Genomic DNA, 19,800 nt, shown 5'->3' on the forward strand with positions numbered 1-19,800 from the left:
ATATACTTTTATAATAGTATGTGTCATCGCGTAATCCAAAATAGAAAATTGCCATTTTAAGAATTAAGGGCCTTCCTCTTGGATTATAGGGCAATATTTACTGATATATATATACCAGTTTGGTAATACACTTTAATAGGCCACTTAATATGATATAACTATCTGTTGGTAAGTATTCATTCTGGGGCTATAGTTTTCCTTTAAACCAATTTTGCCACGGAGCAACCACACTGATGTTTTACAGCTCAAGCAATGCAATCAATATCAGCGTTCTAGCCGCTGCTGTAACCCCTTACAGTTTGAAACCAAGGATTGCTCGATAAAGCTTTTTCATGGATTGCTAAAATGAAACCTATTGTAATGCGGCTCTAAGAGTCAGAGGGAAAGGATGTTTAAATTACAAGCTAACTGCAGGTGCTATGCGTCATTTACCTTCAGATGAACATTTCATTTAACTCTTTAAAGGTACATTGTAAGGGCACTTTGAGCAAAATATTATAAAGTAGCCAAAGCATCCAAAGTCTTTTTATGACCTGAAAGTGCTGCATGTAATGATGAAGTGATAGTAGCCTGAAAATATTACTCTCAAAATATCTGGCATTTATAAAAAATCTGAAATGAAAAAGTCTGCGTGTGAAAAATTGCAGAAAATTTCCGAAAATTTCTTTACTTGAAAATTGCAAATTTTTTTTAATTGTCACACAAAAAACCAGCGTCAAAAATCTGAAAACCCTAAAGTTTTGAAGCAAAAGAAGGATGCTCCAAGGAAGGGAAGGGACATCTGCCATTGACTTCGGCATGATCTCGGGAAGTTTTAGCCGGCAAATTGTTGGCTTAGGATTTTCAGACATTTTGAGCTATTGTAAATCTTGGAAAAGTAACAACTTTATTTTTCTGCGACTTAGCATTAAAATCTGGATTGGAGAAAAAAAAAATTGAACGATTAATAAGTGTAGGTGCCAGTGCTAAACCATTATTGTGCAGAATTAAGCAGCAAATCTGGGTTTACCCATACTGCTTACCTGGCATGTGAATTGTGTTACTACCTCCAAGCACTCTCCCAATACTCTGAATCTCTAAACAGAATACCGGCCCATATTGTAAAATACATATCATTCAGGCACCTGTATGTAATAAACATGCATACTATAAATAAACATGAGTGCTTAATTGAGAGGTCATTTCTAGAGAACACATTGCTATAGTAGAAAAGTATTTACACACAATTAGCACATTAGAGATACCATTTAATATTGTGTTTATGATTGTATAAGCAAATCACAAGCAGCCAAAGAAATGCTTTTGTCGTACCAGGGACTAAACTAAATGTAGCAATAAAACAACAATGAAGAAGTCACATCTAATCACAGATAATAGGAATAGAATAGAAATAAGAGGAGTTCTGGTCATGGTAGACATAGAAATTACATTCAGTTTGCTATTGGGAATAATGTGATGCTCATGTGCTCGGCAAGCCTTTCATGGCTAGCATGCCGGGGAGATTAGAGATTTGCAGGAAGAAAGTAACGAATCTGTGGTGACCTAAAGAATGGGTCAAGTATTGATAAGCTATTGGTTGTTTTTGCCAAAACCATCAGTCCAGTGTAGTTCTAAATTCTTACTGTTTTTACTGTACGTTAGACATACTACCCATCTATACATATAGGCAATGACTCCTCTATGGCTCTATATAATGAGCTAATGATACAACGAGTCGATTCCTATTAGTCATTACGCATTGATAAAGCTGAATGTGCTGAACAATGGACCACAGAGTCATGAAAGCTTGATTTGTAATTCTTCTAAATAATTAGCTAGCAGTAGGGTGTTGTCCATATTAGCCATAGTTACATAGTTAATCTTTCCTTCCGCCAGTTCTCTAGCCAAGTACAAATATTTTGTTCCAGACCAAATATTATGTTCCAGGCTAATATCTTCATAATTTACAACAGGGGGATATCCTCATAGATTACTACAGGGTGTACATTCATTTTTATAATACACAAGTTTCAGTGAGTTATGTGACAGAAATGACATCCCTAAGCACCAATTATTACCAATGACACCACTAAGCTCTGTTTATAATTATATAATTTACAAGATATTCATGGCTTTTGTGTATTATATACTGATTATATAGAGATGCAAAAGGCCTTTCAGTGTCAGTGGCCTCTGTTGTCTTTGTATTAGTAGAAAGCCATTCATGTTTCATATATGTGTGTGTCTATGATACAGGCAATGTGCTCCTGACATAAATTGGATTTACAAAGAAATGACTCAAGCTGCTTGACTTAAATCATGAATAGACAGAGAGATAAGTGATTTAAACATATATAAGAGAAAATTTAACCAGTAGATTCTAATTGGCAATAAATTGAAAATGTAATTGCAAGTCCAAAGTTCTGAATGCTGTGAGTCAGTGATGCTGGAATTATCAAGAAAATGAAAGAAGTCTCTATCTTCTCTGTGTCCAACTGGGACCTCAATGGCAGGGGCTACACGATGGCAATAAATACTGATTAAAAACAGAGCAGATATTTAAGTTTACTAAAATACATACAAATACTATATTGTGACCTGGCTGACAAATGTCAAACAGTTTCCTGTTTTAAAGGGTAACCGAGGTTCCTGAATAAACAGTAAAATGCATTTATTTTTTCCTTATAGTGTTCTGTCAGCCTATTTGTTTGCGGTGTAAATAACTCACACTTGAGTCATGTCTAGACTGATAGTAGGGGCCATGGATTGCGCATAGATTTAATTGTTCAGATTAGGAAATGTTGGAATGTAGTAGTGTGTCTGTATGAGTTGACAATATCATGCAGAAAATATCAGGCTGATTTGACACACAATATACATTAATATCTTTAACTATGAAAAAAAATCAAACAGATTTATGAAATGATGTCTCCACTTCTGATCATTTTTTATAATTATGTCATTTTCATATTAAAAAAACTCAATCTACTGAAACGAAGGGATGATTTATCACAGTCTGAGATGATATATGATACTGCATATGAATTTTGCTCCTGCCTTCTTGCCAGTGTTCAATTTAATAAAGAATATTTCTGATGAAATCCATTCAAAACAATGGACATGTCATTGTTCCCCTGAATGGAAAACATTAAGTCATACAGACAGCCAATTAACATTTTTTTTAAACCTGCTGTTGTGTTTTAATTTGTATCAACTTTAACTTCCTTCTAAATTAATCTGCAAAGTTTTTTCATTTGATAATTATGGTAGAGCCGATTAACGCAACGCACTGCGCGTTCATTCGCGTCTTTATATGCGCAACGTGTTCATTCATGCCTTTCTATGTGTGGCGCTTTCCCCCCGAGTCCCCACAAGTGCGCAGCGCTTTCATACACGTCTTTCTTCAGGCGGCGCTTCGTTTACACCGCATTTTTACCGCGCCCGTGAACAGAGGCGGCCCGCTGAAAAGCAGGCCGCGGACCGGCGGTTGGGGACCCCTGTTCTAAAGGATTCTCAGCTGTTCAATCTTTAACAATGTATCCAAACTTGCTTGACAGTCAGGGGAGTTTGTTTTTTAAACTTTATTTTCATTATGGTTTTCCAACAAGGATAACATTGATCTATATTGTCATGTAAACAATGACCAATAACATGCAATTGCCTTTTCTTAGTTGGCTTTAATAAATTGGATACTTTTGATATAGATGGAATGCTAGGCAATGCCAGTTAATCTGCCTCCTGAAGGACTGTTATGGTATGAGACTACACAAACAATTCTTTTGTTCCTAAACATGAAAATGTGGAAGCGTGATCCCTGCGCTTCAGTGCTAAGAGTCCAAGTTTATTTACAACATACAATGCCTATATTTACTTATATAAGATGTAATAATCACTATGGTCAAAGGTTATTTCTCATACTTCTATTTACTTACAGGATAATGGGTTATAAAGGCCAAATGCATTTCTAGTAGCATTAGCTGCTATATAGTTGTTTGGTTACTATTACTGTTTTCTTATCATTGTATTTTTATGGTTATTTTTTTTTATTATAACTCAGGGGCCATGAAATTGGTAGTAGCATGAATCCATTATATACATACATAATTCATTGCATGCTCAGTCACACTGTCATTCTAAATACAGTATATAGATTGCATAATGTATGTATAAATGAATATATAAAAGCAGTGCGGGGAAAATTAAATTGATGTTCTCTGGGGAAAAGGTTACTGCAGGAATTCCCTTGGTCTTAGAAGGCCCCCATTTATATGAGGCTGGTAGACTAACGGAAATTTCTGCAGTTTTTGAATTTTTTATTTCTGGGTTTGATTTCATTCCTCCGGCTTGAATGCATCATGGTTAAATTGAGTATTTGAGTTGCAGTTCATAAAAAAAAAAAAAAAAAAGGTTCAGGACTGATGGTAATTTGGGAACTCCAATTGAATCCAACCCCATGTGCTTTGGAGTGGGGGATATTGAAAAACAGACCAGTAGTATTCCTATACAACTTAATGGGGGAGGGGTCATAACTTGCTTTCTTAGCTGCTGGGCTACCAACTATAGAAACAAGAACACTGTAGATTCCTACTTAACGTAATGAAGGCTTTCTCTGCAATCTCCTAGGAGTGGAAGCAGGTGGGTAATTCCAGTCTTCCAGTTGGAGATAATAAAGAGTATTTGGGTAACAATGCCAGTCACAGGCTTAGCAACTGACCTTTATTCACTTCTTGACATTACGGCAGGGATCCTGAAACATAAAGAAAGCAAAATGTTTTTCTCTGACAATACACTCTTCTTCCTGTCAATGGTCATATTTTTTATAAAGATGTGTATGACTTACGCCAAGGACACTTGCTTCGGTATAGATTAACTAAACCCCCAGTCTTCTTTTTGTTTCTGTCTCCAACAAAAGAATAGAATTTAGCTATATTGATGTGTCTCACTAGCAGATAGGTTAAACTTCCAATACTGACCCCAACACATTGGCCAGTAGTACACATGATTTGTGCTTGTCCTTATGGGTGTCTGATGGTCTCCCTGTGATGAGCATGCTACAGAACATCTGAGCTCCCTGTCAGTCCAGACAAGTTACTATTTATTACTATTCCTGCTATGTAACAACATAAACTTTGCTTTATAGACCAGACCTCTTATGCTTCCCATGTTTATATATGTACATCCTTTTGCCTATACATATTATTATTGATATAAAATGATGTTACAAAGAAGACAACTGGCAAGGCTCTTTAAAAATATTTTGCTATCTATCTATCTATCTATCTATCTATCTATCATCTATCTATCTAATGTTATTTTATTTTACTTTGTGCAACGCAAGTCTTTTTTCTACATACTGCATTGCTTATATTTGGCTTTTCATAGGTACCAAATGTTTGTTTGCTAGGACCGCATATTGTCTTGTCTATTTTGGCTGACAGTGCTGGTTACAAATAATTCGTGTTATCAATGTAATAGGAGTCTACTTGTAGACCTTGTAGACCTCTTGGCACAAATGTCTGTATTGTTAGTCTAGCTCTATACCATAAATAAATAATGCAGTAGGAAGCAGTATGTTTTTTACGTGGAATATTTGTTATTATCTTATTTAAAATATAGGAAACAGCTACAAGGGTTCAGCTGACATGAACTAATGCTGTTTTATTATGCTCTAAAATATTTTTACGCATGAAATAATGAATTGTATTTCAGCTCTTGCTGTTTCACAGCTAATCTGAAGCTCTAAAAGTCTCTGGAGAAAGTGGGGGATGCAGTATAGAAAATTGAGCATACACGCACCTACAGTATATCTCTTTATAGCAGATTATAATTTTCTACTTTTTGTGTGGATATTGTGTGGAAGTACAGTGTTAAATTTACAAAAAGTATTTATTTGGCTTTATCTAGCTGTGGCGTTTTGGTCTCCCATGCACAAAAGACTTTATATGACAAGAGAGAGACCACACATATTGGTGGCAAAGCTCCTATAAGGAATGGAAGATCTAATTTATGGAGATAGGATGGGATAAACTGGGATTGATTTAATGGGAGATACTTTCTATATATATACTGCACTGTATATGAGTAAATAAAAGAGTGATACAATAAACAATGAGACCAGTGAACAAGGTTACTGGTATTGGAATGTTTATCAGGGACTGACTAGTCTGATTTCCAGTGATTTCCAGAATTTATTCATCCTATAGATTAGGTTAAAGCTAAATAGTTTTCATCCTCACCAGCCATGTTCATCATGTCACCAGGCAAAATATACAGTGCTATTCCAGTCTCAACATGAACTGTTAATGCTTCTTTTAGCTCACTTATTTTGTTATTGTGTCTTAGCGAGGGAAACTGCATATGCACATTTTGCAATTAAAGCATTTACACAGGACACAGGGCACAGGGATACATTGTTAAACTGAAATTAACATGCAAGGCAAGTGGGTGCATCCTTTATGTTTTTATTTAAACAATGATAGACATAGATTACAAATGCTTTACATCATTGCCTGCAAAAAAAACTGAGATTGATTCTTATAGGAATGCTAGAGCCAAACTGTGTTACTGTTTAAAATGTTAATAATGGTTTGTATACTGAGTATTTCTACGCTATGTCAGCAAGAAGAGTTTTGTCTCTTCAGCTTTTTTACTTCATAAAATATAGAAATGGCTTTCCCTGTTGCACATACAGTAATCTGCAGAGCATGCAGGGTTTGAAGGCTCACTCCTAGGCAAACTGTGGCGCTTGGCCCACTACACATGTCCCACAGGTCTATGGCATTAGCTTGGTAAATGTTTCCCTTTTTTGCCAGATTTTAATTTTTTTGTACTGTCTTCTTAGAGCTGAACACAATATTTATACTTGAAAAGGCATTATGGGTGTGAAATGTTGAAATAATATTGCCCTTGCTGTGAGCTCAATAAAGTGTAATTATTAATACTGGGAATGATTTGTTGCACAAATACTCTTAACTATAAAATCGCTGTAACCTATGGAACCATGTAACAGAATTAGCTTTAAGGTATACTGCCCAGGGGAAAGAAGCTATAGTTTGGGTAGTGGCTTTGTATAAGATCTATTTAAAGAGGCAGCATTTGGAACAACCTACGCTGACACTGTTTGCATATCGTTATGGTTGCTGGCCTCTTAGCATAGTATAGTGACAGCTTTCTGTCTAATCTTCACTTTGATAAGTAACAGCCACTGGCATGGAAAGAAGTGGGCAGAAGTCCTTGGTGCATAGAATTTAATTACTGAAAGAGTTAATAGTTTCTGCTAAAATGTTCATGAGCTACAAGCCTTCAAAATGGCTTCTTTCAATCATGAGCACTCTCCTGTTGCCAAATGATTGCATTAGGCTTTGTGTCTAAGTGAAAATACTCTCATTAATAGCATTGGCAGATGCACAGTGTTGAGGCAGCAGAGTTATTCAGTGGCAAAGCTGCATTGCAGAGATTGGAACCTTGGAGAAAGCTCTGCGTTTGTGTGACATAAATTACCCCCTTCGTTATTTTTGTACTGCGGGTTTTGTGTATGGGCCTTTTGTTTATAGAAGATTAGATTTTGAGTTCATTGTTCAGTTTTTAATGATCAAAATGGATTTTTTTTTAAACTTAAAATTCAAATGTGGTAGCCCAGAGAAGTTCTTTGAAATTCTGAACCATTTACTGTATATAGGAACAGTAATCAATTCAAGTTGCCCCCTTTCTACTTAGATTGTAAGCTCTACGGAGCAGGGACCTCCTTCCTACTGTGTCTCATACCACATGGCACTTATTCCCTGTGCATTTATATATATATACTGTATATATATATATATATTATTGTATTTATTTATTATATCACTTGTCCTCCCTGTGTGTAATTGTGTATTCTGTAAGATTGTACAGTTCTGCGTACCCTTGTAGCGCTTTATAAATAAAGTTATACATACATACATACATACAAGTTCTAACCATGAATAAGTCTAGATATACTGGGCGACTTACCCAAACATGGCAAATAGGATTTTCTGTTGTTTGTTTTAGCTTGTATACAGTATATTTAGGTTTTTTTCCAGAAACTATACTCTTGATTATACTTACTAACATTTAATTTTTTTCCCCCTACGATTTGTAATGTTTGTGCAAAAATATGATTTTGTTGCAGAAAAAGAACACAATTTTTTTCATTTATTATGCAACAAAACTGTGACAAATGTAAAAGACAAAAAATCTAAAAATCTAAAACCTGTTGAGACGTATGTATGTATAATTTTATTTATAAAGCGCCACAAGGGTACGCATTGCTGTACAATCTTACAATATACACAATTACACATAGGGAGGACAAGTGTTATAATAAATACAATAAATAAGTATAAATACACAGGGAGTAAGTGCCATGTGGTATGAGACACAGTAGGAAGGAGGTCCCTGCCCCGTAGAGCTTACACACTAAGTGGGTGATCATGTAGAAGTTAATGGCCGGTGTCCTTTTACAACTGAAAGATCTTTCTTTGCTTTAAAGGTTTTTGGTTTTTTTTGCAGCTTTCATTTGTGTGACAATATGAAAAAGTTGTGGTTTTTGCCTTTTTTCTGCATCTTTTTTCGTTCATGCTTTTTCAATTCTGAGCATTTAATAAATTACTTAACATGCATGGTTTTTGTGGAAATGAGTTTAGTGGTGGTTTCAAAGAGCTCTAATACCACGATAATTAGAATGTTGATAAATCTGCCCCTAATCATTAACTTCGTAAAGTATATTTTCATATTAAATAAGGAATTGCAATATAGTTTCCACCAACTGTAACTGTATGTGCTTCTAAAGGTGACCATAAACGTTAAGATCCACTTGCTTGGCGAGGTCGCCAAGCGAGCAGATCTTCTCCCGATATCCTCACCTACGGGCGGGAGATATCGGGCAAATGTAGGCTAATTTGAATTATAACGGTGGCAATGGGCGCAGTCGGTTCGGGGACCGCATCAATGAGCCAATGCCGTCCCCGATCCGACTAAATCTTTTAACCTGCCTGTTCGATACCTGCTCAATTTCAGGCCAGATATCGGTCAGGCATGCCCCTCGTTGCTGCCCCTACACGGGCCGATAAGCTGCCGAATTAGTCCAAGAGACCGATATCGGCAGCTACAATTGGCCCGTATCTGCCCACCTTAAATTAGAAGACGCTAAGAAATTATTATTTTAAGTAGACTTAACATATTTGTAGGTTGGTGTTCACCCTCGGTTTAAGGTCCATGGTATAGATTTAAGTTCTCCTAGTCAGGGGTGGCCTTTGCCAATGATGGGGCCCAATTTGGACCATTATGGTTGAGCTTTGTGGTTTAAGCAGTGACTTATGTACAGAATTAAAAGCATTTTGATTCTTCCTGGAAAGTGGCAATAAGCTCTGATGCTGCCAAAACAATAAGGAAATATGATCTTAATCTACATTGTACAGTGCTGTGCACATAAATAGCGCTTTATTAATAAAGATATACATACATACATGTTGGCAGATGTTTCTTATTTTACAAAGCTTAGCAGGGCATCCGGTGAGTGCGGAGAAATGCGTAGCAAACCAATCATGTTATTTTTTAAAACAACTCATAAGTAAATTATACCTGCTGACTGGTTGCTGTTGGTTACTAGTTTTATTTCAAATATTACCCTCTTAGTAATTAAACCAGTTTCAAAGTTGCTAAAAGATCAAAAGGCAAAAAGGAATCAAACAGCTCCAGGCAGCATTTGAAAACTGCAGTGAATTTAATGGCAGTGTCAGCACACTAAACAGAAAAAAAATTTAAATTTGGAATTGTTTGATTAAAATAGAGTCTATGGGGGAAGGACTAATTCTGGATAACAGGTTTCCAGATAAATGATCCCATACCTTTTAGTAGCACAGAAATGCTTAAATCTGCTAAATGTTTAAAGTGATTAAAGGAAAGGCATCAATAATCTGCTTTAATTTCTACTATTTATTTGTGAGCGTAACCCAATCCCCAGTATTGCTGTATGTGTAATTACTAGGAGCTTAATTGTGTTTATTGTGCTTTTCAGACAGAGACAGAGATAGAGATGAATCCATTTCTCTCATGGCAAGGAGCAACAAAGGAAACAATAAATATCATGCCAAATTTGATCATATGAGAAAGAGAATATACCTTGCAGGCTGTTGTTTATTACATGTATGTTTAATTTAATGCTGTGCAACTGAATGTGCTAATATGATTGGCCTTCAAAACTGGGAACATTTGCATAACATCTCTGTAAAACACATATATCAATGTAGCATCCTTAAAATTTAGCAAGAGGTATGTTTCCAGGATAGTCTCAGCAAACTTTCCTATTTCTTTCTTGTGGAATGTGACCATCTTGCCTGATTGTGCTACTTACTTTACGTCTGTCTGATTGCCATGTTAGTAGTTTCCTATACTGATGGGTAACATATTGAAGAGCAAGCCTTTTTAGCTGGCTTGCAGAAATCAATAATATCGAGTCAGTGGAATTGATATGAACTGGTGGGTGATTGCATGACGCCAAATGCTGAGGCTTTCACTGAAAAAAAATGACACAGAGACACACAAAAAGTAGCCTGTCTGCCATTAATTGACGATGGGTTGATATGAAATTTTTGGGGTGTAAAATGGTTTATAAAATGTAAAATGGATAGTGCTCTGCTGTGCAACTTCCATTGTTTGTAGACAGAGGCATTTTTGTATTTATTAGAGTTCATGTTAATATTACCCATTGAAGTAACCATGTCAAATGTATGTTGTAAACAGCATTCACTTTGTGTGTTTCAATTAAGCTAATTGTTTGCACATTTTTCAGTTTTTCTTTTATAGGATTCATTATTTTACCTTTTTATGGACTAAAGCATTAAACTCAATGATCTGATTAATTATTTCAGCAGTGCATTACATTGCTGCTTATTATTACTACTATTGGTTATTGATAAAGTGCTGACATGTTCCACTGTGCTGTTACATTGGGAAAAAAATACAAACAATGTGATAGACACCCATAAACTCCCCCCTAAAAAAAATATGATAGATTTCACACTGTTGTGCAGGCTTGCTTATATTTACTCCTTTGCTGTAAACATCTAAAGTCACATGTAAAAGAGGCAGGGCTATCATGTGGTGATCAGCGATTGGCTGAATGGCGGGTCAATGTTACCAAGCTCTGCCCAGTTTTCCTAATTTGGGACTAAAACTCATGTAATTTCCATTAGCTAAAATAAATTGCATATAACAGTCCCACAATCTGTCAAAAACAACTAAATTGCCCTGCCATGTCTTTATATGCATTTAGCTCTTATCTCCTTTTATTATGCAAAAGTTTGCCCTTTTTACAGAAAGCGGCACACATACACATTTGATATAATCTGAATTTAAACATGTATTGCGTTGAACACTCCTGTAGCGCAGATGGTTCCAGTCTGGGATAACTGTGATTTGAATAATTTGGGGCCACAAGAGATACACCCTTGGGTAAATTATGAATTACTACTGGTTCAGTTGATTTTGTAGCCATACTTTCTCTTTCCTGCACTTTTCTTAGGGCAAAGGGTTGTAAGATCTTAATATTGCCTGGTGCTCTAGGTTTCCTTTTCTCACAGAAATAAGTCATTTTTCCTTAATATTACACTGTCTAATAGGATTATACTCAGCAACACTGGCTTGTTAATATATGTTAGTGGAATAGCAGGGCAGTGATGTCTAAAAGTCACGTAATAGGAGAAATAAACTGTAACTTACTCACCATTTTGTATAAACTGCTTGCTGTGTTTATACTTGGTGTTCATTTAATGAATAAGCTATAATTATGCACGGGGCAGGGGTGTTTAATCTGTGGCCACATTTTAGAAGAAGCTTCTGTCGTATTATGTGCAATGAATGGTTTGTTTTAATTTTACTCTGAAGGCTGCTTACATTTTTTCCTTATTATTTAAATATTAAGTTCAAATTATGTTCAAATGTTATCTTTATATGTCTGCTTTAAGGTTAAAATGTCCCCTTTTCATGCCATATCTTTATGCTGGGCTTTTTTTGGTCCCAAAATTGAGTCAAAATAATACAAAAAGGGGGATTTTGCTAGCTCTGATGGTAATATTTTTGGGCAGAGTTTGGCTGATTAAATTCTCACTGATTTCTCTGTCAAAATGAAGCTGTGCAATTTAATTATTTCTTAATCTAAATAGACAGCAGTTTCACCCAGTTTTTCATAGCTGCGTGAAATCGCGAATCAGCTGGGCTAGAAAAGGGAAAGAAAACACAAAAGCCAGTCGAGGCCAGAATAACAGTATCATATATATACGGTATGCTCTGTTCAGCCTTTCACTTAAAAACATTATAGATGCTATTTGGTTTTTATTACAATCTATATTTTATCCAAGCACAAGGCATACAAATGCTATTTTCTGTTCTTTCATTTTACCATGATCACTAAAGTGTGTCAAGAGAAATAAACCTGCCAGGTGCATTGGATCATATAATTCGACCATTATCGCTTTTATTTGCTCATCAAGAGGTAAGAAGCTTGTATATTAGGTTGAGCCTGAGGTGCAGTAATGCAGAATGACTGAAATTTCATGCACTGCATTCAATCTCTTGTTATGTATGATGGCACTTTTTTATTCTTCAACCCTCATTCTGATAACATCTCTTGAAATATTTGCCCTAGGTATGTGTTACTTATACACGCAGCATTGTAACAAAGGCATGTAGCTTATTAAACACTAATAATTTATCTCACTCTCAGAAAAAAAATTTGCTATGGACACCCCATTAATATAAATTCCTGTTAGGTAATCAGAAATATCCCGCTGCTTATTTTATTAGATTGTACCTTTGTTATTCAGATATCTAGATTAGATATTTTTCTCAAAGCCATCCTTTATACAACAATTAATCTAGATTTGGGTTATCTTATACTTTATAGTTACAGGTATAGGACCCCTTATCCAAAATGCTCGGGACCAAGGGTATTCCAGATAAGGGGTCTTTCTGTAATTTGGATCTTGATACCTTAAGTCTACTAAAAAATCAATAAAACATTAATTAAACCCAATAGGACTGTTTTGCATCTCAGAAGGATTAATTATATCTTAGTTGGGATCAATTACAAGGTACTGTTTTGTTATTACAGAGAAAATGCAAATCAGTTTTAAAATTCTGAATGATTGGATTAAAATGGAGTCTATGGGAGACAGGCTTTCCATAATTCTGAGCTTTCTGGATAACGGATCCCACACCTGTACTTAGAAATAACTGCAAGGGTTAGATATTTTATAATATGTTTATTATATGTAAAGAGTGGTATTTTGGTTAAGTCACTAGATGTTGTTGTTAGATAGGGCATTCCCTTTTGGAGGATCTAGAGCAGGTCTTTTTCTGTGGCACTTAGATGGTATTTCCCTAGAGATGCTGTATAAGGGGGGGAGCAGTGTGACAATTCCTCTTTGGCTGATGTAGGAAGCCTGAGGCTTGTTACCTCAGGGAGGTTCAGTGATTAGCTAGTGATAGAATAGACAAGTGGAGCTCACTGTAGGTGGTGGGTGATAATGGTAGGCCAGATAAGGACCCAGTGAAAATAGAAACTAGCATCCTAGTGTCCTAGGACGCTGCAGGCAGAAATTAAGGATTGCTTTCCGTAATGTTCTGAAGCTCCCGCTCCTTTCTCAAACAATGACACAGCAGCGATACAATGCATACCACTGCACATACCAGGTTAAAAGTAAGAACTATGCCAACAGGCTGCAGAGACCCAAATGAAACAAACAAATTGGTCCACTTCCAATGGTTTTTAATAAGTTTGCTGGGTTATATACAAATGGGATCAGGGGTAAGTGTAAAACCATATCTTCATTTTATTTTAATAATATAATAACCCTTTATGGCAAACATTAATGGGAAGATTTATGAAAATGTAAGTTTAGAGCTTCATACATAAAAACTCCCCCACGTTCTATTAATTCCTATGGGATTTTTGATTTTGATAGATCTGCCCCTTGGTGAGAGATAGTTTCTAACAGTATTATTTACCTTAGGGGCCCACAGTTAACAGGAGAGATTTCATATATGTTACGTGAACATTTTTCATGCTTATAAGGGTGCCTTAGAGGATCCTGAGAATATGCTTTAAGGAGATATCACATCTTACTGTTTTCTCCTGTGCCAGGAGCTCAGTGTTCCCCATTTGCTGAAACAAGCTTCCTGCAGTTCTTTGCTACTTAAAATGATACCATTTCATACTATGAAATTCAAACTGACACTAACAACTATAATTTCATGGCTGTAAATATCTGTAGTTGGATAATCCTTTCCATACTGTGCTTAATCCCCAAGAGCAATCATTCCCTGTGGGAGGTAGGTGATGCCTAGAGGATTTATGGCTACTCTCAAATGTTCAAAAGGGAGGGGTTCCCAGTCTTTGGATGGTTCCAGGAAACCTGTGGAGAGACAACGTGGGATTTGTGGACAACTGTTGATGAGATTAACCAACAATGATGTATTGAGTTTATCCTTGTGATAAAGTTTCCCAAGTTGTTGGGAAGAATTGTAAAGTTTTTGTGCAACAGCCTGTAATTCCTTTCCCCCTATTCAACATTAAAGGAACAGTAACACCAAAAAATGAAAGTTTTAAAGTAATAAAAATATAATGCACTGTTGCCCTGCACTGGTAAAACTGGTGTGTTTGCTACAGTAACACTACTATAATTTATATAAATAAGCTGCTGTGTAGCCATGGGGGCAGCCATTCAAGCTGGAAAAAAGGAGAAAAGGCACAAGTTACATAGCAGATAACAGATAAGTTCTGTAGAATACAATAGTGTTTTATCTGTTATCTGCTATGTGCCTGTGCCTTTTCTCCTCTGAATGGCTGCCTCCATGGCTACACAGCAGCTTATTTATATAAATTATAGTAGACTTTCTGAAGTAAACACACAACTTTTACCAGTGCAGGGCAGCAGCACATTATATTTTAGTTACTTTTATACACTTTCATTTTTTGGTGTTACTGTTCCTTAAAAGATCCAGCTGATTGAGACAGTTATACAGAGTTGCCTGTGTACAAAAATATGCAATGCAACATTTGTGGTATTGCTTCATGTGTAATCAGTATTCCTGGAGAAAATAAATTATTTCACAAAATGAACAGCAGCATGCAAGGTACTTATATTTTGAGGGAAATACTTTAAAAGCAAAATACTTATCTGTGTATTATTTTTTACTATTGTAAATATTGGCTTCTATAAATACCTACAGTATGATTTCTGCTTCAACCAGTCTTTGAGTACTTTAGAAAATTTCAGTCAGTGAACAGGTAGTGATTGTATGTGAGAGATTATTATCTAACACATAAGTCAGTGGTTTATGGCTTGATTTTGTATGAAAGTCCAAGACAATTATGGCTAACATGAGTGTATTTGTATATAATGTCTATATATGTGAATAGGCAGTGCTTGATATAATTTTGGTGTGAGAAGCTCAGACTCGAGTTACATCATTATTGTCAATTTGGAGGCAAATCACTTACTATAATCCTGTGAATGGGGACATCATGCAACTGGAATAAACAAGTAAGAGAAGGCTGTCATTATTTTTACATCTTGCATAAACAGGTACTTTATAAACATGCAAATAGCTTGATGTCTGACTTTCAGTGAGATGAATACAATACCTTTATAATTAGGCCACCTAGACCTAGGATAACAAACACACGTTTAGTTTCCCACAGGCTGTTCAATGTCATTACCGAGGCCTGTCGCCCACTGTTCTGTGTGTGTATGTTTGAGGGAGCAGAATATGATGGTATGTGAGTGAAATGGGGCATTTATTAATATTGCGCTAGTCACTTAATGCATCAGCTAGGCTAGGGCTGGCCTTGCCAAAGTTTGTGCTTGACCTCAGAAGACAGACAAGGTTGTCAGTCCCTATGTTCTCCCTTACAAAATGAATCTTTCGTCATAATATCACTGCAAATATCATTCTAATCTGTACATTAATCTGTATTCTTCCTTTACATAACCTTTTCGTAGGGTTTTTCCATTTCTAAAATCCATTTTGCATTCTATGAACAACAAATACTGTACATGGATTGTCTACCAAAAATGCCATGGCAGATGGTAGCACATATTGCATATGTTTTGCCTTTGAAAACAAAGAATATTCAAATCTGAATAGTAAATAACCTGGTTTCAATCTTAATTGATGTTGACATATTTTCTAGGAAATTTAATAAAAGCGTTTCAAGAAAAAGCGTTGTTGTGATACAAATAACAGCACATTATAAAGTGCCTGGAAATCCACATTACATCATTTAGTGTATATCTTTATCTTGTGGGATAGCTACCAATTCCTAATTAATAAATAAATAAAATACAGTTGTAAAATGTATTGTCTGAATGGCCTGGAAATGGTGTTTTCTGTATATTACGTTGTAAAAAAAAATGGCTACATGAAGGAGAGATGAAGAGAGCTTTGCTGCTGCATTTAATAATCATGGAAAATATGCACGCTAAAAGAGAAAAGCGTAATTATTTTTCAAACATATAAAAAAATCTCTTACACTAATATGCTTTAGATGAAAGGCTATCGAAGAGGTATTCAGACTTGTAAAGCTCTATCTGTCTCTCCTTCAACCCCAGGAAAGTTAAGACTGTTTCATACAAAAAAACAAATGAATGCAGCAACCTTTCTTAGAAGTTCTTATACACAGTACATAATTTATAGAACACAAAAGATGAGGGTCACATGTTTGCTTGAGGGGGTTAAAGACATTGTTCTTTCACTGTGTTGCAATATTAAAGATAACTAGATAACTGTTTTTGTGATTTCGGCTCCAGTATATTTTTCCTTATAATCTGGTGACTAGTCCTATTGCTAAAATGAAAATCATGTCCTCTTTTTTGTTATTATTTTAATGCAACTGCCAAATTTTGGGACAGCTATAGCCAGTAGTAGATTATTGGTATTGGAAATTTTAAAAAAATGATTCAAAGAGTACAGATCACTATCCTGCCTAAAGGGGTTGTTCACCTTTACATTAACTTTTAGTATGATGTAGAGAGTTCTAAGACAATTTGCAATTGGTCTTCATTTTTATTTTGTGTTTTTTTTTAATTATTAAGCTTTTTTTTCAGCAGATCTCTAGTTTGGAATTTTAGCAGCTATATGGTTGCTAGGGTCCAAATTACCATAGCAACCAAGCAGCAGTGTGAGCTATTGGAACATGATTAGGAGAGGCCTGAATAAAAAGATAAGTAATACAATATAACAATAATATAACTGTAGCCTCAAAGAGCAATAGTTTTTTTCTGATTTAAAAGCTGGAAGGTGTTGGAAGAAGAAGGCAAATAATTCAAAACCTATAACAAATGAAAATGAAGACCTGTTGAAAAGCTGCTAAGAATTTCTCATTACATAACATACAAAAATGTAATTTGTGGGTGAACTACCCCTTTAAGAAGATACTGCAAAATCACCTGCTTTATGTAAAAATTATAATGTATAATGTTTGTAATATAATTAAAAATGAAACCTGAGAAAAAAAGGTAAATTAAATTACTACTGTTACTAAATAAGTAATGTGGCATCACAAACTATAATCCAATATTCTGCCACAACAGGTGTGCGCTGTTAAAAGGATTTGGGGAAAATACTGAGGCTAAACACTGTCTTTTCATTATAGAACTTGTCAGTTCCCATATTCCCATATTCTGTGAGGCTAGAATACTGGCTTACATAAAATTACAGCTTGCTTTCAATGTGTTTTCTTCTAACAGAGACTGAAATATCAAGGATGACAGATACTGTGATTGGAAACAGTTCTAACCGCTGGATGTGCCCCAATGACAAAATGGCGCTCCGTTCCAAGTAAGTCTCATTTCAGGGCCTTTATAAATAAAGAGCTTCTGTTTGTTTCTGAAAGGATGTATACCAAGCATATATCTGCTGTTCCTAAAAGACATATATTGATCAGCATGATATAGAAAGCACCCAAAATACCTTGAATTCCATTTAAATATTGCTGCAAATGCTCTCTGAGTGTTCCATATTCCATTAAAGCCACTGTTTTAAACCACAAATGATGACATTAATTAGTATATTTAATTCATTTCTGGCTATACCCTTTGTGATAGAGAAATATTCATAGCTATACAGTTTCTCATTCAGAACAAAATACAATTGAATTTCTGGTTGATGCACTCCATGTAAGCACTATGAAATGGATCATCACACAATTTAATGGCTTTTTAACCTTACTAAAAACACTGTTTTTAATGATAAGCTTTTTTTAAACTACATATAAAATGTATTTTACTGCAATGCAAACATCGCAACTCCAAATGAATTCAAACCTGCATTAAATACAGTGCTTTTCATGCATAATGCAAACATCGAGAGGCTGTAAGGATCTAAATGGGAGCAGCTTAGCAGCTGTAGCATAGCTATTGGTGCATTTTTCACATTTAACCCTTTGCTAGTATCATTTTCATTCAGCTTTTAGGGAGCCCAAAGTAAGTCAATCAATTAAAACTAAGGTAGTCTCCAATTTGCCTATACAAACTCTTCACTGAAAGGAAAGAATTCTCACATTTAATTTTTTTTATTTCCAGCAAAAACAATGTGATGTTTTAGTAGAATGACATTGCCTGCTACACGCACCTTGGTTCTTCTGCAGTAGTATTTACTTAAGATATACACACTCAAGAACTCATTTACTGATAAGGACAGGGCAGGGTACAAGCAGTATCAGACTGGATTGTCTGGGGTGCCCTGGGTTGCCATCTTAATATCCCACCACCCTCACCCTGTTGTTAACTCCCCCTGTTCCCAACACCCCATCACAAATTCCCAGCCCACCGTGTACATCCTCTCTCCTCAAAAAGGATACCTGCTGAGCAGCAGTCTTGGGTCAGCGGGACCCTTGAGAGCCAGGGCTCAATAGGTTCCCTGGTGCCCCACCAGCCCAAAATGTGAAAAACATATGCAAGGCACTGTTTTCCAAACTTTGTGCCTTGCCCCACCTTTAGTTACTGTGGGCAAAGATCTGGGACTCAAGGACCTGCATTTCCCCCATGAATAGAATGCTGTCTGCAACGAGCAGCTTTGTATTCCTGAGGGTTGGGTGCGGGTTCATGTAGGAGTTCCCTCTTGTTCCCTACCTGTTCCTTTACTTGTGTGAAGTACAGAGTGCAGCATCGCCTTGGGTGCAAGCGTTTTTTCCATGAGCATAAAGGAGCCCACATTTTGCACCCTTTAGGGCTCCAGCACTTGCATCTGAAATCTTTATAAATAACCTCTGGAAGGTATAATTATGATGCACATAGATTTACTGCAATAATGCAACAATGATGTATCTTTTAGGGATTATTTATGTGACCCTCTATAGCCTTGCAAGATTTACATATTCTGTAACATCACTGCCTAATTCCCTACTCAAATCATCACAAAAAATTCAGATTGTGCCACTGTATGCTTTATTCTATACAACCTAAACAGAAATACAATCTTTCTAAAAAAACTCTTTCAAATCTCTCCCCTTAGCAGTCCCAATAATAGATGTCAAACCTGCAGAGCTGTAAATTCCAGGATGGGAATATGGGATCTATTATTCAGGAACTGCAGTTTCTCTAGTTTCTTCATATCTTGTTTTTTGTTACCCATGGGTTCCAGCCTGCTTGCTTATAGTCAGTAGTTCAAAACAGATTCACTATATAATTTTGAGATAATGTTTTTTTCTTTCTGTGACTTTCATCCTGAGCAAACATCTCCCTGGTTTGTGGGCTATTTATGCAAAGAAAATATAATTCCATAGGCATAGGCAGAATTATA

The 19,800-nt window shown here is 35.9% G+C and overlaps 1 protein-coding gene across 4 annotated transcripts in view; it reads left to right on the forward strand.

Annotated features, from left to right (window-relative positions):
* The window catches only part of rph3a (rabphilin 3A), a 117,082-nt gene that overhangs the window by 14,382 nt on the left and 82,900 nt on the right, over positions 1 to 19,800 (forward strand). For all 4 annotated transcript variants that reach the window (XM_031892750.1, XM_018090590.2, XM_031892756.1 and 1 more), the window contains exon 2: positions 17,748 to 17,838. In XM_031892750.1, the coding sequence (XP_031748610.1) occupies positions 17,765 to 17,838 (74 nt within the window). In that variant the 5' untranslated portion in view covers positions 17,748 to 17,764. The remainder of the gene's footprint in view (positions 1 to 17,747; positions 17,839 to 19,800) is intronic.

Source organism: Xenopus tropicalis, chromosome 1 (genome assembly GCF_000004195.4).
Source record: "Xenopus tropicalis strain Nigerian chromosome 1, UCB_Xtro_10.0, whole genome shotgun sequence".
Taxonomy (NCBI): Eukaryota; Metazoa; Chordata; class Amphibia; order Anura; family Pipidae; genus Xenopus; species Xenopus tropicalis.